Raw genomic sequence first — 24,110 nt, forward strand, 5'->3', positions numbered from 1 at the left:
CTGAGACAGGTTGGAGTGGACTAGGTAGAAGGGGTCAAGTTTGAGCAGAGAGTCTGTGCCTACTACAGCAGACCCTAGAATAGAACCCAAGAGTCCAATGTCACTGAAATAAGCCTAGTTTAAAATGAAATCAGAGTGTCATCTCAGCCTTATATTCTGGTTTAACTAAATCAGTTTAAAATAACATCTTTAGTTTAAACCAGTGCAACTGTGTGTGCACACAAACTCTTAGATGAAACAGATTGGATTCATGTCTGACTTGCCCTGACTCAGCTATTCTTTCTACATACTTGTGTGAAATCAGAGCCATGCCCAGTAAGGGCAGAATAATTGGGCTTCCTGGTACAACGAGCCATTGATTGGATCACCTGGATTTGTTTCTTTACTTTCAGCATTTCATTGACATCTACAATGTTACAGGGTATGGTGGATCTGGTATACTAACTCCCAGACAGTGAAACAAATTTATCCCGGGTGTTGGACCATTGAACTGAGTTATAGCAACAATGAATTTACCCAAATATCTCCATATTGTGGATATTTCACATACTTGTCCAGAGGGAGATGTGGGAGAAAAAACGGAGATGATTTAAATTGCCTTGCCCTGTGAAGAAAATTTTAGCAAGAGTGGTGAGAAGCATGAAGCAGTAACAAAGTTGCTGACAGTTAGAGATTCTGGCCTACTTCATGGTGCAGATTGCTTATAAAATCCAGATTGAGTCTATGCCTGACCAAGCAACCCAGATCCAATATGTGTGAAATGTGCCTTAACAAAATAAGGCCTAAACAAATAGTAATGAGAAGAGTGCATCTCTGATACATTTTTCTTTCTTAGGGCCTGATACTGAGGGGTGCTGAGCACCAGGAATTTGCATTGAAATCAGTGAGGCTTTTAGAATTTGTACTCAGATTAATAAACTGACAGTATGACAAAATAAGAACCATATTTTAGCAACAATAAGGCACTTAAGAGTCTGAATTCAGAGTACTTGAACAGATCACTAACATCTTGAGTGCAAAAATGTTACATTGTGTCTGGCTCTGAGAGTCTTTAGGAAGAAATGCCTGAAAGTAGGCACATAAAGTGTGTGTTTAGAACATTTGAAGCAAATAGGTTGGCATATTTGGTTTCTCTTTTTGTTGTTTAAAAGTAGATAATTCTCAGGCAGAGGAAATAGACTGGTAAAAATTCAAACACGACCAGACGTAGGTTTGAACATGGTGAATCAAAATGTGTGACATCAGAATCCTCACTGTGTTCAGGATTTTCTTTGCTCATTTCCTGCTGCCATAAATACAACATGCAAAGGCATTGGCTATAGGACTCAAAAGTATTATTTTATAGATTGCTGGAATCTCAGTCCTGGAATGGAGCTGTTCTAAACTATTAACCGCAAAATGCTTAATACAACATTACATACAAACCAGCTAATAACAACATTATGATTTAAATGAAATTTTACATGCACAACATGCATGAAATTCAAATTCTATGTATCTTGAGACTTTAAATATACAACACTCAAGGATTTTAAAATAATGGTACCCACAACAATTATAGCACAGCCCCCTTGTACACATGTAGTTTTTTCTATTAATATTGTGTATATAGATGGTATTAACTTTAATGCCCTAATACATGGTTTATAACAATAATCGAGACAATAGTTTTCACTTCTATAGTATCTTTCATCTGAGAATTTCACAGTACTGATGGACATTAGATATTTAAGTCTTGCAACACCCTTCTGATGTAGGTATTCTTCTCTATTTTACAGAAGGGGGAGGGAAGAAAGAGAAGCCAAGCCCCAGAGAGATGAAGCGACTTGTTCCAAGTCACAGAACAGGGAACAGAACTCAGATCTTTTGTCACCTGGTCCATGTCTCAACCACTAGACCATGCGTTCTCCCATATGAATGTATATGTCCAAGCTGTGGTTATTGTAGGAAGCATTCGTTGACTGTTGGGAATTTAAAAGCCCTGAGATGTATTGCATTAACACATCTCTTTGCATCTCAATTCCTTGTTTCTTTTGTAAAATAAAAAAACAGATTGTCTCACATTCAGAATAAACATGCTTCTTTGGATGGAGAGTGTCAGTGCTTTTAGCATCACCTCTTCTTCCTTTTATACCTCTCCTTGCTAGTTTGGCCCAGTAGGGGCAGGCCAGGCAATTGGCTTTTTACACAAGAGAAATTTCTTTCTAAGAAGGTTTTAAAATAGTTTAATAAAATTATGCAGAAAATGTACCTGTCCTACAGCTGCTTTGTATGTGGAGAGTACCTGATTATGTGTCCTGACATATTTAGCAGCTTCTTCCTTGTATTCTCAAAAGCTGCTAACCCCAAGGCCTGATATTGTTCCCATTTGCACTGGTTTTTCCCTTGGTGTAACTCCACTGAGATCAGTGGAGTTACTTCTGATTTACACTGGTATAAGCGAGAAGTCTTAGGTCTAAGGACATTCAGGAGCAGGACACTGGAGTTGATGGGAAAGAGAATAGGAATAAAAGGAATGATTAAAGATTCAAGACATTCCATATTCAATACACTCATCTCATCTGGCAACCATGGAAACTCAAACCCTTTCCTCGATCCCTTCTATACTCTCAAGGAGGAGCAGCTATTCCAAACTGCCTAGCAGTGTAATCCTTGTTCTCAAATGTTCACTTTGCCTTGTAAATTGCAGCTCTTCTTGCCATGTGGCGAGTGGAAAACAATTGCTTTGGAGACTTCCAGTCCTGAGAGAGCAAATCCATTTCCTTATTAACCACATTCAAATGAACAACTGATTTTTCTCAGGATAGATGAGGGCCTGTGAAAGTACTAAAATGTCCTGAGGGAACATACCCTTGCACTGCTTATTATAGGCTTTATTATTTTATGAAAAGAGAAAAACAGTGACTGGGGAAACTGGAATTAACAGCATAACCTCCCAGCTCCACAGGATGAGATGCAGCCACCCGCAATGAGACAGGGAGGGGCATTGGCCTTTGAGATGAGGCTACAGGGAAGAACATAATTTTCCTGCCATTGCACACACACCTCCTTGTCCCTCCAAACTTTAAAATATGCCCACTGTTCTGGGGTACCTACCTTAGACACCTGGGGCATGACTTTTCAGAGGTGCTGAGGACTCTTACATCCTCTTAAGACCTGTTAGTGTTACAGATGCTCAGCATTTCTGCAAATTGTCTAGGGTGTTTCAAGTTGGCTAAAATCAGTGGCCACTTCTAGAAATTTTGGCTCAAATGTGTGCACTTTTTTTGCCATTTCCTTTTCCACACTCGCATTTTTGCCACCCACATTTGTCCACTCCCTCCCTCCCTTGCTCCTATCTACCTCCATTAACTTTCTTTTTCTTCCACTCATTCCCTTCCTTTTTCCCCCAACCTCGTGACCTTTAAGATGCCTCTCTTAACTCCTGTTAACTTTCAGCCTTCATTCCTAGTCCAGGATCAAAGACACCATAATTGATATCACAGGATTCCATTGGATCTGGTCATTTTTTCTGTTAGGACACTACTCAGCTGTCCCTTTGAAAAATATTATCTGGATCATTGCCACTATCTTGCTCTCCCAGCTAAAGATGTGAACTGCGGGTACCCTGGACAAATTTAACTCTTCACTTGTCAGGCAAATATCAGGATCCCGTCTCTACTTGTGTAGAAAAGAAGTTCCCTAGGGCAGGAAGGCCTTAGTTAGATCATGCCAAACTACTGATTGTAAAGTATCTATGGGAGGTTTCTACCTGATGGTCTCCCTCTCAGACTGCATCTCTGCTGGGGTGTATAGATCCCACAAGGGAGCGGCACCTAAAGAGTTAATGAAGAGTGCACTCGCTCTCTCAGCTGTGGCTAAATGGTTGGTTAGTGGCAGCTGCAATAAAAAGCTGCAAACAGACAGAGCAGGGTGACTGTCAGAGGCCGAACACCACAGTGGAGAAGCATTACTTTATCAGATGCAGAAAAGTTGCCTAGAGGGACCGCTTTGCTGGCAGAAAGATCTGGGAAGGTTGCCATACAGAAGATATCTGCAAGGGGTAGAGGTGGGAGGTAGCAAGAGACATATATATGCAAACAATCTTTGACTGCCCAGCCCAGAGTCCCTGTGCTGGGACTTAGAGGAGAGGGCAGGCCTGGGACCCCCAAAGGACCAGGGGGCAGAGACTGAATCCCCAGATTCAGGGTGGCGATATTAACATAAAACTGTTGGACTTTATTTTTGTTCCTGCTTTAATTTCCCTTGTTTCTCATAACATAAGAATGGCCATATTGAATGAGACCAATGGTCCATTTAGCCCAGTATCCTCTCTTTCAACAGTGGCCTGTGCCAAATGCTTCAGAGGAAATTAACAGAACAAGGCAACTACTGAGTGATCTATTCTCTGTCATCCAGTCCCAGCTTCTGGCAGTCCAAGATTTAGGAACATCCAGAGCATGGAGTTGCATCCCTGACCATCTTGGTTAATAGCTATTGACAGATCTATCCTTAATGAATTTATCTATTCTTTTTTGAACCCAGATACACTTTTGACCTTCACAGCATCCCCTGATGAGTTCTACTGGTTGACTGTGCCTTATGTGACGAAATGTTTCCTTATGGTTGTTTTAAACCTGCTTCCTATTAACTTCATTGGGTGACCCCTGGTTCGTGTGTTATGTGAAAGGGTAAATAACGTTTCCTTGTTACTTTCTCCGTACCAGTCATGATTTTGTTGACCTCTATCATCTCCCCCTTTAGTCATCTCTTCTCTAAGCTGAATAGTCCCAGTCTTCTTAGTCCCTCCTCATGTGGAAGCCATTCTATCCCCCTGATCATTTTTGTTGCCCTTCTCTGTACTTTTTTTCCAGTTCTAATATATCTCTTTTGAGATGAGGCAACCAAAACTGCATGCAGTATTTAAGATGTTGGCATATCATGGGTTTATGTAGTGGCATACTGATATTTTCTGTTTTATTATCTATCCCTTTCCTAATGATTTCTAACATTCTGTTACGTTTTTTGGTTTTGAGGGGTTTATTTTGACTGCTGCTGCAAATTGAGCAGATGTTTTCAGAGAACTCTCCACAGGGACTCCAAGTGATAACAGCTTTCTTGAGTGATAACAGCTAATTTAGATCTCATCACTTTGTATATATAGTTGGGATTATGTTTTCCAGTGTGCATTGCTTTGCATTTATCAACTGAATTTCATCTGTTGTTTTGTCCAGGCACCCAGTTTTGTGAAATCCCCTTGTAACTCTTCACAATTTGCTTTGGACTTAACTATCTTGAGTAATTTAGTATAGAGTGCAAACTTTGCCCCCTGTTTCCCCCCTTTTCCATTTATGAACATGTTGAACAGCACCGGTTGCATTATAGATCCCTGGGGAACACCGCTATTTACCTCTCCCCATTCAGAAAACTGATGATTTATTCTTACCCTTTGTTTCCTGTCTTTTGACCGGTTACATATCTATGCGAGGACCTTCCCTCTTAAACAAAGTAGGCAGTAATGGGATAAGAGCCTTTGGTGAGGAACCGTGTCAATGGCTTTCTGAAAGTCCAAATACATTATGTCAAGTGCATCACCCTTGTCCACCTGTTTGCTGACGCTCTTAAAATTCTAACGGATTGGTGAGGCATAATTTCCTTCATAAAAGCTATGTCGACTCTTCCCCACATATTGTGTTCCTCTATGTGTCTGATAATTCTGTTCTTTACTATAATTTCAACCAATTTGCCTGGTACTGAAGTTAGGGTTATGATCCTGTAATTGCCAGAATCGCCTCTGGAGCCTTTAAAAAAAAAAATCAGTGTTCCATTAGCAATCTGCCAATCACCTGGCACAGAGGCTGATTTAAGCGATAGGTTACATACCACAGTTAGTAATTCAGAAATTTCATATTTGAGTACCTCCAGAACTCTTGGGTGAATACCATCTGGTCCTGGTGATTTATTACTGTTTTTAATTTATCAATTTGTTCCAAAAGCTTTATACTACACCTCAGTCTTGGGCAGTTCCTCAGATCTGACACCTAAAAAGAATGGTTCAGGTGTGAGAATCTCTCTCACATCCTCTCCAGTGAAGACCAGTACAAAGAATTCATTTAGCTTCTCTGCAATGGCCTTGTCTTCCATGAGTGCTCATTTAGCACCTCAATCTTTCAGTAGCAACACTGATTGTTTGCTATTAGTTTTTGAGTCTTTTGCTAGTTGCTCTTCAGATTCTTTTTATGCCCGCCGAATTATGCGTTGTCTTGCCAGAGTTTGTTTCTTTCTATTTTCCTCAGTAGGATTTGACTTCCAATTTTTAAAAGATGTCTTTTTATCTCTAACTGCCTCTTTTACTCTGTTTAGCCATGGTGACATTTTTGGTCCTTGTCCTTTTTTTTTCTTTAAATTTAGGGTATTCATATAGTTTTAGTCTCTATTATAATGTTTTAAAGAAGTTTCCATGCAGCTTGCAGGCATTTCACTTGTGACTATTCCTTTTAATTTCCATTTAACTAGCTTCCTCATTTTTGTGCTGATCCTCTTTTTGTACTTAAATGCTACTGTGTTGGGTTTCTTTGGTATTTCCCCTCCCCCTCCTACAAGGATGTTAAATTTAATTACATTATGGTCGCTGTTACCAACCAGATCCTGTCTGCTTAGGACCAAATCAAGAATTGCCTCTCCCCTTGTGGACTGTGGTAGATCATGAGATATTGAACTTTAAACTGAGATATTATGTTTTATGGAAAAGCTATGTTAAGAATTCTAGAGGCTTATAAAATGTAGTAGCTATAATTTTGCTCTGCCTCTGAGACTTATACCATTGAATTCATGGTGCTAGAGGATCCTGGCTTTACAAGGAAGGACATAAAGAAGTAACAATTTTTAAAAAACCTCACCCTCTTTAAAGTTTCTAAAATACATTTTCTGTAAAATCGGCAGCCTATACGGAAGAAATGATGTGGTGTGCTGTAAAGGGCATTCATTTGGGAAGTGCTGCCTAACCTGTGACTTGTCACCTGTGCATAACATGGTCATCTATGTCACTGAGGCCTTCATACCATGCCACGCCATTGTCCAAAAAAAACCACAGCCTGGTCCAAGGTCTGTGGACGTTAAGGGAGTCTTCCCTTGACTTCCCGTTGTTTTGGATGAGGCCCCGTATGATGGTCTCCTAATATTCACAACCCTACCTTCTTCCCAAAAGTAATTATATTGGTTTGGAACTGGCCACCTCTGAGTTGAATGGCGAGTTCATTGTAACTTACATACTTTTTTAGTATTAATACTCGGTTTTGCTACAATTTTTCTATGTTCTACATTGGATACCATGTTGCAAGATGCTGCTTATCCTCAAGATTTAAAAAGGATTACGCCTTAAAGCCTGGATCCTGTCTTAGGCCACCAGATCAATGACACTCTTCAGAGGCAGCCAATGTGGTTTTCAGAGGCATCATAATCTTTGATAGTAAGATTATGAGGAGAGGCAACAGTTCTTCGGCAACACGGAGGATGGCCCCAAATGGTGAATGTCTGAGGAAGTTTGTATATTTCACATAAAAGCTTTCCAGTGAAAAGAATGCATTAGGCAGCCAGGCTTTTGCAGGGGTGCTATTAAATAATCATAAACTGTCCCTACAATTTCCCCCTCTGCCAGGGGGAGGAGGATTCCCACAGTCCTGATATTCACAGCAAAAATCTGTGCTTGTTTCAATGTTCAGTGTGCAGTTGGTCTCATAACTGAAAAAACAAAGTTAAATTCTTTGAAATGTTGTTTGTACAGCCCCAATTATGAGTCATTAAAGTGTTAGTAAATACAATATATGCCTGTTCTTATGAAAAGCTGGCTCTTAACAGCCCCTTTTCAACATAGCCCTCTGTATTAACAGTTGGCTTCTCAAGATCTTGCACAAAAAAACATTCAGTAAAAACCACTTGATAGCCTAGGAGGGAATTGAAGTACATTCCAGATTCTGGAAGCTTACAAAGAAATCGTAGTAATCCCTGTGGGCTTCAAAAGAGACATAGTGCCCATGGGCAATGATTCGGGTAAAACTGGGGCATTTGATCAATTCCTCTTAAAAAAAGCAATTCACTCAGCATATTAACTCTCTCGAATGCATTTATCTTTAGCTAGCAGTGAAGATTATCTAAAAATTGAAATAGCCAAGCTATAATGCTTGTCTGAAAGCTATAGAAAGTGGCATTCAGTAATGTGTCTTTTCCAGGTTTTCAACAAAAGCATGAGCCATGATAGAGTGTGAATACATATTCCCATGGATTAGCTGCATTTATCATCTTCCACTTACTACCAACACATTCCAGAGCACTCTTAAGTTTAGTGGAATTTATTATTGGTCATGATGGGGTAGAATTTTTGTAAACACCTTCATTTTACTGTTACCAAATTTGAGTTTTATGACTTTGTTTTTATCTCTTTTGATTGCTATATATATTCTCTATATATTAATATAACTTGATATTTTATTATTTTCACTCAGTCCCCAGAACTACTGAAAGCACAATGAACTGCAGTTCTGTAACACAAAAGATGTTTAATGCAATTACTGGGTAGGGGAAGAGAAGAAATTCTGGTGGAGGTACATTCAGGAATAGCAGTCAGGCTTAAATTGACTTGGAGAAGTTCTCTATTATATTCAGGTACTCTGGAGGCAACTGATGTTCTAGGCAAAATAATTTTCCATTTGGGTTTGGGAAACATTTTCAGCATTGTTGTGGGCTTTCCAGGAAGTCAGAGGCTGTGAAAAAATGTTTAGTAAATGTTTAAATATTTAAGTTTCTTGAATCCATTGTGTGTAAACACGAGCTTTTAGGACAAAGGGTCACATATATTAAACTGTTCACATCATGATATTACCATAAATACAGATTTTAGGGCCAAAAGGGCCAGAAGAATAATGATCATCTGGGACCAATCTCCTGCATAACACAGGCCATACATCCTCACCTCATAATTTCTGCATCAAGCCCTTGACTTCTGTTTGAGCTATAGCATATTTTATAAAGAAACCAGTCCTGATATAAAGAGTTCAAGTGATGGATAATCCACCACATGTCTACCCAAGTTGTTCAAATGGTTAATTACCCTCATGGTTAAAAAACTGTGCCTTATTTTTAGTCTGAATTTGTCTAGTTTCAGCTTCCAACCACCGGATCTTGTTATGCTTTTTTCTGCCAGAGTAAGTCATCTACTATCAGAAATCGCTTCATCACATAGGTTTGTGTAGAATGTGATCAAGTTGCTTGTTAACCTTCTCTTGGATCAACTAAATAAATTCTTCTACTGATGGGTCAAGTCCTGAAGTCTTTACACAGTAGAGTATGCACTCAGTCTGAGCTCCCTTGCACCACTGGTGTCATTCCGTGGACTTCAACATTCAGTTCTGATTTGCACCAGTGTAAACAAAAGGAGATTCAGACATTCGTTGGGCATTCTGCTGGAGTAAAGACTCAGTAAAAACAAAATCAGGATTTCAGGATTTGGCTCTAAAGTGACTGTGACACCATAAAAAGGAGATTTAGTTCATTAAATGAACAAACTGTAGCAACAAGCAGGTTATGAGAGAGGTCCTTATGTCCTATAGATATTTAGGAAACTTAATTGCTAAGAAAATAAGAGAAAGGACTTTAAAAATCTTTGGAATAATGCTTCATTGTTATCCTTTATGAACTCTTCTCTTTTAATCAGGGCTTCAGACATACTGGCATCTACTTCATTATGGTGTCTGCTGAAGCTGGCACCAGTGTAGCCAATGGATTTGTCTCTAGATGCATATGAGGACTGTGATTGTAGGATTGGTTCCAACTACCACAAATCTTGAAAATGTATCTGCATTTCCAGTGTAAACCTGCTATTGAGAGACTTTATAATTTATCCATAAATATCCACTTTGGTCTGAAACTGCATATCAGCTGTCTACCTACTGTTGATCTCCCCACCAACATCATCATCTTGTGCCTGAATATATTGCCCTTTGTCTCCTCTTAGGACTGGTCTACACTTAAAAATTAGATTGACCTAGCTATGTTGCTCAGGGCTGTGAAAAACTTTGCACCCAGAGCACCATAGTTAGGTCAACCTAACCCGCAATGTAGATGTGGCTAGGTCAATGGAAGAATTCTTCTGTCAACTTAGCTATTGCCTCTCAGAGAGGTGGATTAACTACATTGACAGGAAAACCCCTTCTGTCAATGCAGGAAGCATCAACAATACAGTGGCATAGATGCAGAACTGTAGCTCTGCCATCATAGCAGCTCTCGTGTAGACATACCCTGAGTTTGAGTTAGGACCTGTCCCTGCTACCACTGAAATCAATGTCAGAACTACCATTGAGCTGAATGGGATCAGGAGTGGGCAGGTTTGTAAGATGTTCTAGAAATCTATCAATCTGGCTAGGTATTTATACTGTGCTCATTGTGCTCTGTAAATCACTGTGTAGCTGTATGACACTCTATTACTATATAACTATAGAAACAATTTGTTTTTCTTTCTTAGAATCATAGACTATCAAGATTGGAAGGGACCTCAGGAGGTCATCTAGTCCAACCCCCTGCTCAAAGCAGGACCAATCCCCAATTTTTGCCCCAGATCCCTAAATGGCCCCTTCAAGGATTGAACTCACAACCCTGTGTTTAGCAGGCCAATGCTCAAACCACTGAGCTATCCCTCCCCCAAGTTTCTTCTTAAACTTGTTTGTTCATTTTTATACTAAGGCTGAAATTCTCTTTTTATTTAATACTTATCCACTAAACTTGGCTACTTGATGCTGCAGGTAAGTTTCTGATCCATATAATTGGGCCATGTGTTTTTCAATGTGGACACTTCATCATAGCATTTCTGACATTTCATCTGGTCAGACATCCTCTCCTCCCCCCTTATTAAGCATGCCATGGAGATTATTCTTTTCTAGACACCAAACTTCACATTCTAATGGGGACATCGTGTCCTCCAGCAAAACATATCACAGCAATTTGTGTGTCTCAAAATGATCTAATCACAAATTAGAAGGTTTACTACACATGTAAATATGGAGTCAAAAGTTATCTACAATAAAATGCTACAATTAGACATCAATGGCAATGACATATTCCTTTATTTTATCATGTTGCAGGTTACCCTACCTTTTCAAGGGCCGGGAAGCTTGCAGGCCTGCCAGCCCTGTACATTTATCAGCTGGGAAGGGATCAAGTGTTTTCTATAAAGAGCTGAAAAAGCTCAGTTAGAAGGAGCTGCAGGAGGGAGACTGGCTCCTGCAGTGAACCCTGAAGTGGGAGGGACAGACAAGCAAAGGGGAAAAGCCTTTGGGAGCTGTAGTCCAAGGTGGGCAGAGGAGCTGTTTTTGTGTTTGATGTTTTGCCTAGATGTTACATTTCGAGAATAAAATTGGGCCTGATGCAGACTCTGAGCCTGGCACTGAGTCCTTCATGGGTTTGGGAGGCACAGGCCAGCAGCCTACATGTGGTGGAATGTGCGGGCAGGCAATCAGCCCCTGGAACTGAGGGGAAACTGAGGCTGCAGCTAGCCAGAAACGAGATGGGGCAAGGTGGCCCTGCAATTTAGAAAAGTTCACCTAGTTGTACAAAAAACAATAAACCACAAAAACATATTACTAACATATCTACTAACAGTAATTAAAAACTCCCCACCTCCTCTCAGTACCTCCTCAACCCCAACCTGTCTCCTCTGGAAAAGCCTGAAAGAATAGACAGGCTTTGCAACATACCCTAATGGTAAACAAATGTCCTCTTGAATCCCAGGGGAAGTAAATTCAAGGGTCTTCCCATGGAGAACTATTATTATAGTAGTTCTGGGAGACCTCAGCTAAGATCGGGGACCCATTGTGCTTGGTATTGAACATAGACAGCCAAAATAGAAAAGACAGACAAAAGCTGGGGAAAAGAACAGATAAGGCACTGACAGATTAAGTAACTTTCCCAAAGACACAGGATGTCTGTGGTTGAGGAAAGATTGAACTTCGATCTCCTGGTTCCAATCCAGTGCCTTTACCACAAAACCATCTTTCCTGTCAGCCCCTAAAGAGGAATAAATCTAAGCACTGTCATCTTGAACATCCCAGCTAATCTCAACTGCTGGTTTGTAGTATAAAGAGAGAGACGATATTCAGGGCTTTAAAATATATAGGGCTCAAGCCATAAAGAGATTTATAGCTCAAAACTAGTATTTTGAATGGCACCCAGACACTAGGTGGACCCCAGGGCAGTCAATGGAGTATTGGTGCAGCATGTGCCTAACTGGAACCACTGGTAAGGTAGTAGACAGTCACGTTCTGGACTGGATGACGTCTCCAAGAGTAGCCTTGCATTAATCCATTCTGCTAGATAACGATGGTGGGTTCAAAAAGAAAACTCATAACAAGACAGCTGCAGCAGCACAGGAGCCAGCAAACAGAGCTATAAACAGGGGAGTTTGAGTGGGAGTTTGAAAGGGGAGTTTGTATTGCAGTGCTTGTTTGTTTTCCCAGGTTAACAGGATTTAGGTGGGAAGGGTATGACAGATACAGAGGCAGCAGTGGGAGTGACCCATGTAATGGAAGATGCAATGAAGATGACTGGATGTGGAAGCTGCGGTATGTACATGATCATGGAGGGGGTACCTGGAAAGAGTTTTGTCTGCATGAAGTGCCGTCTGATAGAGCTGATGGAAGAAAAGATCCAAGGATTGGAGATGCAGGTGGAAAGTCTGGTTGAGTTTAGAAGGGAGTTTGAGCGGATTATGGAGCAAAGACATGAGGTGGCTAAAGGGAAAAGCTCAGACTTGCGGATGGAAGCAGGACCGAAGAACTCTGAGGGGAGACTGCTGGATGAAGAAAATGGACTGTGGAAGCATGTGACTAAGAGAACCAGGCAGAGGAAAAGACAGGCTAGTGAAAGAGAAATAGAGCTCAAGAACAGGTTTGCAGAGTTGGAAAATTAAGAAGGGGCTCAGCAGGTGGTCACTGAAGGTGGAAGGGCAAGGAAGAAGAGAAGAGCGACTAGCCCTATAGGAAAAGGGCAAGGGTCAATGGAGACTACACCAAATATGAGCCCCTGGAGGATACAGGATGGGCTGAAGAGGATTACAAGGGAGAATAGGAATGGAAAGAACTTGCAGCCAGAGGGAACAGGGGATAGACTGGAGAATTGCACCATCACCAGGAAAAGGCAGGTCTACGTGATCGGGGACTCTTACTGAGAAGAATGGACAGGCCTGTAACCAGAGCTGATCCAGAGAATAGAAGGGTGTGCTGTCTTCCAGGTGCTAAGATATGGGATGTGGACCTGAGGTTGAAGAGGATCCTAAAGGGAGCGGGAAAGAACCCACTGATTGTCCTTCATGTGGGAACAAATGATATTGGTAGATTCTCGCTGGAATGTATCTAGGGAGACTGTGCCAGGCTGGGGAAGACGCTTAAAGAAATCGAGGCTCAGGTGATCTTTAGTGGGATTCTGCCTGTTCCTAGAGAAGGGCAACAAAGATGTGACAAGATTATGACTATCAACAGATGCCTCAGGCAGTGGTGCTATAAGGAGGGCTTTGGGATGTATGGCCACTGGGAGGCATTCATGGACAGAGGACAGTTCTCTCGGGATGGACTTCATCTGAATAGGGAAGGAAATAGACTTCTAGGATGGAGGCTGGCACAACTGATGATTTAAGAGAGCTTTAAACTAGGAATTTGGGGGAGGTGGTTGGGAGATGTCCAGGTAATCTCCACGCCGGATTTTAGCATTGAGAGGGAAGAAAACAAAGTAAGAAAGGATACAGCCGTGGCTAGGAGAATGGACATAAGGAGGAAGGGCAGTGTGGATACCAGTCTAATAGGTCATACTGGCTGTAGAATGTCCGTGCCTCATCAGATAAAGAATGTGAGTGAGGCCAAACAGCAAAAATTAAGATGTTTGTACACCAATGCGAGGAGCCTAGGTAACAATGGAGGAACTAGAGCTACTGGTGCAGGAAGTGAAACCAGATATTATAGGGATAACAGAAACATGGTGGAATAGTAGTCATGACTGGCCTACAGGTATTGGAGAGTATGTGCTGTTTAGGAAAGACAGAAATAAAGGTAAAGGTGGTGGAGTAGCATTGTATATCAATGATGAGGTAGAATGTGAAGAAATAAGAAGCAATGGAATGGATAAGAGAGTCCGTCTGGGCAAATATCACATTGGGGAAGAAAACTACTAGAGCCTCCCCTGTGATAGTGCTTGGGGTGTGCTATAGACCGCCGGGATCTAATTTGGATATGGATAGAGCCCTATTAATGTTTTTAATGAAGTAAATACTAATGGAAACTGCATGATCTTGGGAGACTTTAACTTCCCAGATATAGACTGGAGGATGAGTGCTAGTAATAATAATAGGGTTCAGATTTTCCTAGATGCGATAGCAGATAGATTCCTTCATCAAGTAGTTGCTGAACCGACTAGAGGGGATGCCATTTTAGATTTGGTTTTGGTGAGTAGTAAGGACTTCATAGAAGAAATGGTTGTAGGGGACAATCTTGGTTCAAGTGATCCCTAATTCAGTTCAAACTGAACAGAAGGATAAACAAAAATAAATCTGCGACTAGGGCTTTTGATTTTCAAAAGGGCTGACTTTCAAAAATTAAGAAAATTAGTTAGGGAAGTGGATTGGACTGAAGAACTTATGGATTTAAAGGCAGAGGAGGCCTGGGATTACTTCAAGTCAAAGCTGCAGAAGCTATCGGAAGCTTGCATCCCAAGAAAGGGGAAAAAATTCATAGGCAGGAGTTGTAGACCAAGCTGGATGAGCAAGCATCTCAGAAAGGTGATTAAGAAAAAGCAGAAAGCATACAGGGAGTGGAATATGGGAGGGATCAGCAAGGAAAGCTACCTTATTGAGGTCAGAACATGTAGGGATAAAGTGAGACTGGCTAAAAGTCAAGTAGAGTTGGACCTTGCAAAGGGAATTAAAACCAATAGTAAAAGGTTCTATAGCCATATAAATAAGAAGAAAACAAAGAAAGAAGTGGGACCGCTAAACACTGAGGATGGAGTGGAGGTTAAGGATAATCTAGGCATGGCCCAATATCTAAACAAATACTTTTCCTCAGTCTTTAATGAGGTTAATGAGGATCTTAGGGATAATGGTAGCATGACAAATGGGAATGAGGATATGGAGGTAGATATGGTAGATATCTGAAGTAGAAGCAAAACTCGAACAGCTTAATGGGACTAAATCGGGGGGGCCCAGATAATCTTAATCCAAGAATATTAAAGGAATTGGCACATGAAATTGCAAGCTGTCAAGGTTCCTTCCCCACTCTGAACTCTAGGGTACAGATGTGGGGACCTGCATGAAAACCCCCTAAGCTTATTTTTTCCAGCTTAGGTTAAAACTTCCCCAAGGTACAAACTATTTTACATTTTGCCCTGGTACTTTATTGCTGCCACTACCAAGTGTCTAACAGATATATAACCAGGAAAGAGCCTGCTTGGAAACGTCTTTCCCCCCAAAATCCTCCCCAAACCCTACACCCCCTTTCCTGGGGAAGGCTTGAAAAAATCCTCACCAATTTGCATAGGTGAACACAGACCCAAACCCTTGGATCTTAAGAACAATGAAAAAACAATCAGGTTCTTAAAAGAAGAATTTTAATTGAAGAAAAAGTAAAAGAATCACCTCTGTAAAATCAGGATGGTAAATACCTTACAGGGTAATCAGATTCAAAACATAGAGAATCCGTCTAGGCAAAACCTTAAGTTACAAAAAGACACAAAAACAGGAATATACATTCCATTCAGCACAGCTATTTTATCAGCCATTTAAATAATACAGAAACTAACACATATCTAGCTAGATTACTTACTAAGTTCTAAGACTCCATTTCTTTTCTGTTCCCGGCAAAAGCATCACACAGACAGAGAGAGCCCTTTGTTTCCACACACACACACCCCAACCCGCCTCCAGCTTTGAAAGTATCTTGTCTCCTCATTGGTCATTTTGGTCAGGTGCCAGCGAGGTTATCCTAGCTTCTTAACCCTTTACAGGTGAAAGGGTTTTTCCTCTGGCCAGGAGGGATTTAAAGGTGTTTACCCTTCCCTTTATATTTATGACACAAGCCCATTAGAAATAATTTTTAATGAATCTGTAAACTCAGGGGTTGTACCGTATGACTGGAGAATTGCTAACATAGTTTCTGTTTTCAAGAAAGGAAGAAAAAGTGATCCAAGTAACTACAGGCCTGTTAGTTTGACATCAATAGTATGCAAGGTCTTGGAAAAAATTTTGAAGGAGAAAGTCGTTAAGGACATTGAGGTCAATGGTAAATGGGACAAAATACAACATGGTTTTACAAAAGGTAGATCATGCAAAACCAACCTGATCTCCTTCTTTGAGAAAGTAACAGATTTTTTTAGACAAAGGAAATGCAGTGGATCTAATTTACCTAGATTTCATTAAGACGTTTGATATGGTGCCACGTGGGGAATTATTAGTTAAATTGGAAAAGATGGGGATCAATATGAAAATTGAAAGGTAGATTAGGAATTGGTTAAAGGGGAGACTACAGCAGGTCATATTGAAAGGTGAACTGTCAGGCTGGAGGGAGGTTACCAGTGGAGTTTCTCAGGGATCGGTTTTGGGGCCAATCTTATTTAATCTTTTTATTATTGACCTCGGCACAAAAAGTGGAAGTGTGCTAATAAAGTTTGTGGATGATACAAAGCTGGGAGATATTGCCAATTTAGAGAAGGACCGGGATGACCTTGTAAATTGGAGTCATAGTAATAGGATGAAATTTAATAGTGAGAAGTGTAAGGTCATGCATTTAGGGATTAATAACAAGAAGTTTAGTTATAAGCTGGGGATGCATCAATTAGAAGTAACGGAGGAGGAGAAGGACCTTGGAGTATTGGTTGACCACAGGATGACTATGAGCCGCCAATGTGATATGGCCGTGAAAAAAGCTAATGCGGTCTTGGGATGCATCAGGAGAGGTATTTCCAGTAGAGATAAGGAGGTGTTAGTACCATTATACAAGGCACTGGTGAGACCTCATCTAGAATACTGTGTGCAGTTCTGGTTTCCCATGTTTAAGAAGGATGAATTCAAACTGGAACAGGTACAGAGAAGGGCTACTAGGATGATCCGAGGAATGGAAAACCTGTCTTATGAAAGGAGACTCAAGGAGCTAGGCTTGTTTAGCCTAACCAAAAGAAGGCTGAGGGGAGATATGATTGCTCTCTATAAATATATCAGAGGGATAAATACCGGAGAGGGAGAAGAATTATTTAAGCTCAGTACCAATGTGGACACAAGAACAAATGGATATAAACTGGCCATTGGGAAGTTTAGACTTGAAATTAGATGAAGGTTTCTAACCATCAGAGGAGTGAAGTTCTGGAACAGCCTTCCAAGGGAAGCAGTCGGGGCAAAAGACCTAACTGGCTTCAAGATTAATCTCGATAAATTTATGGAGGAGATGGTATGATGGGATAACATGATTTTGGCAATTAATTGATCTTTAAATATTCATGGTAAATAGGCCCAATGGCCTGTGATGGGATGTTAGATGGGGTGGGATCTGAGTTATTACAGAGAATTCTTTCCTGGGTATCTGGCTGGTGAATCTTGCCCACATGCTCAGGGTTCAGCTGATCATCATATTTGGGGTCGGGAAGGAATTTTCCTCCAGGGCAGATTGGAAGAGGCCCTGGAGGTTTTTCGCCTTCCTCTGTAGCATGGGGCACGGGTCACTTGCTGGAGGATTCTCTGCACCTTGAAGTCTTTAAACCATGATTTGAGGACTTCAATAGCTCAGACATAGGTGAGAGGTTTATTGCAGGAGTGGGTGGTTGAGATTCTGTGGCCTGCATTGTGCAGGAGGTCAACTAGATCATAATGGTCCCTTCTGACCATAATATCTATGAAACCTCCTTGCCAAGCAAAGATGAAAGAGTACTCAAGTCCATTGTGGTTATTTGGGTATCAAGGGTAAACTGAGGGTGCATGGCCCTTTCCTCTGGCCATGTCTCCTATGCTGGGAGCCAGGTTGGGAAGGGGCAGGCACCATTGCCCTAAGCCATGGAAAGATTCCCGCATGTCACACAAATCTTCCGCCAGGCACATCAAGGGGTCTGGTTGTGCATTGTACTGGGGGATGGGCATAAAGCAGACTTCATGGACTACAGTCAGGCCCATAGTCTTTGCTATGTCCCCTGGTTATTTTCCCCCACCCAACCAGCATCACCAGATCCAGCTTCAATGAACTAGTTCTCATCTGAGCCACCGACTCAGGCTGAAATGACCATACTGTCTGGTTCTGATGAAAGAGACAGTGCCATCAGAATTTGAAGGGTTCCAGGTGAACAAATCATTTACAGTGCATGGTTTATGTGACAAATACAGCCTTTCTCTGCAGGGGAAAATCCAGGAGTGGATTGCAATTTAGGCCAATGTATTTACTCAGCAGTCTTTGACAATATTTGTATACAGAGTTTGAAAAATGTGAACATGGGCCGTTCTTGCATCACTATTTAAGGATTGGTTTCAGAGTAACAGCCGTGTTAGTCTGTATTCGTAAAAAGAAAAGGAGTACTTGTGGTGCCACAAGTACTCCTTTTCTTTTTACGAATACAGACTAACACGGCTGTTACTCTGAAACCTGTCATTATGCAAGGCACTGCATTTAGCCGCATGGAGTGGAAATCTATCAACTGCATGATACTCTAAGGTGCCACAAGTACTCCTTTTCTATTTAAGGATTGGTTAGTTGTGATTGGTCAGATGAGTTGCATGGATGTTCCTTCATTTCCCTAGAACTTTTTACCTTGAGTTAATTAATATCTAATTAACTCAACAGACAGCAAGTTTGTAAGGGTGAATATGGATTTAGTGATCCTCAGGGTAAAAAACAAACATTTGGAGCCTGGATCAAATGTGTGGCCAGTGTCCACATCAGTCTTTACAAATATGCTTGGTGAAGGAGTGTGCATGTTCTCTTACAGCAAGAACTCACACCTTTGCATTTAAAATTCAGGTTGCACCAGTACTTACACCTGGAAATCTGACATTGCTTTCGTGAATGTTCAGACCAGTAAAACTGAACTGCATGTGGATGGAAAGTGAACATGAAATCAGAGGGAAGGCTGAAAGCAGCTAGCATCAGTGGGATGAGAAACAGGGAAGATATATAGGAAAAACTGTTTAGAGCTACCAATTTGCAACAACCCACTATGCCTACATATTGTAAAGATCTCGCCACCCCTGGCTTTAATCACTTCAACTCTTGATAGTATTATGCATTTCCTTTACTCCCATCCCACTTTGTATTGGCATCCATGCATAAATTGCAGATTCTTTCCAAAATTACCGACACTAGTAAAAGCCAATCCCCTGAAAGTACTGCAGTTTTATATCTCTACCCAAGCAAATGACAGCTGAGTTCACGTAAGTCATGGTTGGGCTGCATTTATTTCTCTCAGCTGCTAAAATGCATTTAGTTCTATGAAAACTTAGGAGTAATAGCTCACTTTTTCATTGTCTCTCAAGAGATTTGCAGTACAAAAGTGTGTGTGTGTGTGTGTGCGCGCGCATCTGTAATAAAGTTAAGGGCTATTACAAAGGTGTAAATTAAAAAATGTGACACCATTTATCTAGAGAACTTCAGATGACCTGAGTGCAGAAGCAAACAAAGTTTTTCTGCATAAACATTTGCATATATTTGCAACGACAGAAGGCTAGGCAGCGGGGAGGAATGGCTTTGTTTCACTTTGTCTTGTATCAGGTCATGTCTCACAACACATCAAATATGACATGAAAGAATTCAACATAACGTGACCTGACACAAACAGATGCAAAGTATAGTTGAGGAATGTGGAGCATTGGGGTGAGCAATGAGAAAGAAACAGTTTTAATCAGAGACATATAGTTAGCTCTTCATGCGTGAGTAGAAATTTGGCACCCAGATTTTTATTATTTGTGTCCTAAAACACTTTGCCTCATTACATACTAAATAGGATAATCTGGAATGAATCATTTTTTTTCACTGATGAAAGGAAGTCTAACATTTATCTTGTCAGTTTAAGCTGAGAATGGGGGAAGAATTTGGGGAAAGAGTTGTTTGCTATTCACTACCTTTAGAGGCTTTCATAAAGTAATTACAATAATACAACAAGAAAACCCCGTTTCACAGCAGCTGGAGTGCAAGGGGTGGGAGCCCCCTCGGACAACATTAGCAGTGCTGGAGAAAAATATCCATTCTTGGGCTAACTCTAAAGAATTACATTTTTAATGTTTTGTTTGTCTTTCAGGAACCAGACAGTAAATAGAGTTGTATAGATATAGAGTTAAGACTTCTCAGAAACTCCAAAGGATGTCCTCAGAGTTGCCATGTCTGTTTTCTGTGGGCTAGATGGTGACTCTGACTATGCACCCATGCAAGGGCGTGTAGGGGAGTAAGAACTCCCCTGACACACCAACACGGGCTACCTAAACAATGGGTCCTTATACATACAAGTAACAAGGGACTCTACACCCACTGACTCCCCTCCAAACACACACACATATATCCTGGAGTAGGTAGGCAGGAAGGGGTGAGGAATGGGTTGAACATAGTCTCTTTCTCCGTAAACACTGGCCAGTGGTCAGCTAAACCAGTGTGGCAGAGTGGCAGTCATAACTTGCCACTGGTATAAGACAGCAGCAAATTATTGCCATTTCCCCACTCCTCTACCCAGAAAAAGGGTGGCATCAGGGAAGGAACTGTGACTCTGAGGTGTGCCTGTGATGCACAGCCCCTATTGGGGCTGTTCCTGAGGTGATGCTGTTGAAACACCACCCTTCTCTCAGGGCTGTACCTAGAGTCATAATGTAGCCTGGTGTGCTTTAGAATGACAAGCAGTAACTCATAACACCCGGGCTAGCTGTTTTTTAAGTAAGGGTGGATTGTTCATTGATTTGGTTTTTGTGTTAGAACAAACTTTTGTTAGAACTTGGTGAGTCTACTGTCTGAAAGCCGTGTCAAATCCTGAAATCCTGCGCATCTCCCACTGATATTCAGCCTGTCACAGTCAATGGACATATAACCTCAATGGACATTGTGGGCAGAGGGTGAAGGATATACATGGCCTTATAAATATAGGCACATTTATAAATGAGAATCTGAGGCACTTTGAAGCAAATAATAATCTTTAACACCCATCCCATGCATTAATTAATCAAAGTGATTTTTTAAACCTAGATAATGAAACCATTGTGTGATGGAGAGGGAACAATATTTCCCTCACTAGAAACTTTATATATGTTCTTTCTTTGGTTGTTTCCCTTAAAAGTAATCTGGATTGACAACCATAACTAGTAGCCTTTTGTGCACACCATGGTTCACTATAGGGGTTCACTGATCTGGAAACCAGCTGAGTTGAAGATGGAGCAGCCAAGGGCACCCCTCTTTTTATTGAATATACACTGTCTATTATTGCACTTTACTCATATAATGCTATATTTATATAGAATTAAAAATAAGATCACACAAGTGATTATACTGCTCCTCTCTGGCCTTAAAATCTATGCATCTATAAAAAAGACTTCAAATGCTGTATCTTAATATCCAGCTTTATTTACTTCCCCTTAATGAGTTCCACTTGAGAGGCAAGAATGTGTCTGGTTTTTTTTAAAAAAAACTATACAAACCACCTTTCTGAAACTCTAAATCCTTGGTCATGAGATCAGAAGTCCACACTTAGCAATGGGGTTGGAAGTAGTTAAGTGCCGAACTGTTACTGAGGGAGAAAGGTAAACATTGGGTGTCCAGGGTCTGTCTTGTGTTGCACTGCTCCAGCAGTTGTGTTCTAGGTGTTGGAATAATTTTATTATTTTAGGCAGATGTAAGTGATTGAAAATATCACATTACCAACATTGGTGCCATGAGATTTGGCTGAACATAAGCTGGAACAGGATCTAGGTAATTCTTGGTTTGTCCAAAGTGAGAGGATTATTTTTCACAGCATTTTATGTTAATATTAAATGACTTTGTGGCCTCCCTTATGGAAGGACCTAAAGCAGTTAAAGATGAATAAACCAATAGGGTTCTCTTAAAAATGTAAGGGTAGGCAGTGACTTGAACTACATAAGCAGTAGAGGAAGTGAATAGCAAACAACTCTTCCCCCGCCCCCCCCCCCCCAAAAAAAAGCAAGAAGGCAGCAGGGAAAGAACTGTTTTCTGGATGTGTTTGATTCAGTCTCCTGGCTTCTAGCTCATGTACCACCCTTTCATCAGGATTGTGCCTAATATATTTTTGGATTGGGATTTTATAAGGGCTGTTTTCTGTGGGCTAGATGGTGACTCTGACTATGCACCCATGCAAGGGAGTAAGAACTCCCCTGACACACCAACATGGGCTACCTAAACAATGGGTCCTTATACATACAAGTAACAAGGGACTCTACACCCACTGACTCCCCTCCAAACACACACACATATATCCTGGAGTAGGTGGGCAGGAAGGGGTGAGGAATGGGTTGAACATAGTCTCTTTCTCCGTAAACACTGGCCAGTGGTCAGCTAAACCAATGTGGCAGAGTGGCAGTCATAACTTATAAGGGACCTAAGGAAGATAGGAGCTAATGTCCAGTGGGGTTTAGGTACCTAACTCCCTTAGGTCCCTTTGAAAATCCTAGTCCTGGCTTTTCATTGGCTCTGTGGAAATGACTCTAAAAATAAAAATGATTTGGATTTAATAGTGAATGTTATCCTTTGTGAGGGTTTTCAATTCATCCTATAGAATTCTATAGCAGGAATATAACCCTAGAAAGTTATCTTCCATCAGATTCCATGGGACTTTTCCATAAGGTGTGAGTGGGCCAGTGCAGGTAGCATTTCTCACGTCAGACTCTAAGCATTTTTAAACTGATCTTTTAAATACATGTTACGTGAAGATGTAATTTGGGGGGAGTTAAATACTGTTGGTGGTACAATGACAGTGTTTTAGTTGGAGAAAACATAGAGCATAGGTGTCATTTGGGGGAGAAGAGGGCAAAGATCAATCATACAGGGTCATGAGTTTGCTTTGGTCATTCTGGGTGCACCTTGGTGGATTATTTTTTGGTTATTCTGTTAAGCATATGCTTCGTTGTACAATATTATGAATAAGTATTGTGAGGTTGGATAATAAGTTGGGTAGAAATAGGAAGTGGGGGGATGAATATACAGTAGTAAGAGTTAGGAGAAGAAAAGATGAAGGGAAGAGGGAACTATATAGATTGTCCACGCTATGAGACCTACTACACAAAATGGATCCTTCATGAATAGTGGACTGTAACACCTTTCTTCAATGATGGCTGAATATTTTGAGGCAGAGGGGAAATGTGGTCTTGTGGTTTATACAGCAACATTGCAAAACTGATTTTTGGTTTGGAGAAAAAATTGTGCTTCCTTCTGAGATAAGAGAGAGGAAATGAATAACTTCCTCATTATATCTTTTCTCACTAGTTGTAAATCAAGATGGACAACCTCTGATTGAAGGCAAGCTGAAAGAAAAGCAAGTTAGATGGAAGTTTATCAAAAGGTGGAAAACTCGCTATTTCACTCTCGCTGGCAATCAGCTTCTGTTTCGCAAAGGAAAATCTGTAAGTTAGAAGAACATCAGTTTGGTTTGCTCATTTCCCTCCCCAGCATTACCTTCTCCCTTGGGCTTTTCAAGACTATGATTATTCTATCTTCTCCTCACACTACATTGTTAACTTCAGCCAATGGTTTGCTGGCTAAGCTTGTCTAAGCTGTTGAAGGGCTTATGCCTCTTCCTGTGGAGATAAAGGGTGGGCTATTCAAAGACCCTCAGCTTTGGCCTAATGCTCTTCTTTTTGAAGTCAGTGGCAACAGAGTTAGGCAAAGGCTGAGCACTTTTGAAAATCCCACCCCGCATACTTAGGGTTTCAGATAAAAAGATGCAGCTCCCATTGGCTTCAGTGGAAGTTGCACTCATGTGACACAGGTAGCTTGCGCCCACCAGCTCTTAAAATCTTTTCACATTCCCTTAGTTGGTGACCTATGGCTAAAAGTGCCTCCGAAGGTGAAGGTTTAATTTAGTACCAGGCTATTGTGTCACTAATCCACCTATGCCTTAAGAAATTGCACTGAGTTATTAAA

At 41.0% G+C, this 24,110-nt stretch overlaps 1 protein-coding gene across 3 annotated transcripts in view; it reads left to right on the forward strand.

Annotated features, from left to right (window-relative positions):
- Window positions 1–24,110, forward strand: part of VEPH1 (ventricular zone expressed PH domain containing 1) — a 151,749-nt gene that overhangs the window by 121,609 nt on the left and 6,030 nt on the right. For 2 of the 3 annotated variants that reach the window (XM_007067077.3, XM_037909412.2), the window contains exon 13: window positions 23,454–23,590. In XM_007067077.3, coding sequence (XP_007067139.2) covers window positions 23,454–23,590 — 137 coding nt within the window. Of the gene's footprint in view, window positions 1–1,778; window positions 2,086–23,453; window positions 23,591–24,110 lie in introns of those variants that run through there. The other variant, XM_037909413.2, reaches the window with a different exon arrangement.

The sequence above is a fragment of the Chelonia mydas genome, chromosome 9 (assembly GCF_015237465.2).
Source record: "Chelonia mydas isolate rCheMyd1 chromosome 9, rCheMyd1.pri.v2, whole genome shotgun sequence".
In the NCBI taxonomy this organism is placed as follows: Eukaryota; Metazoa; Chordata; order Testudines; family Cheloniidae; genus Chelonia; species Chelonia mydas.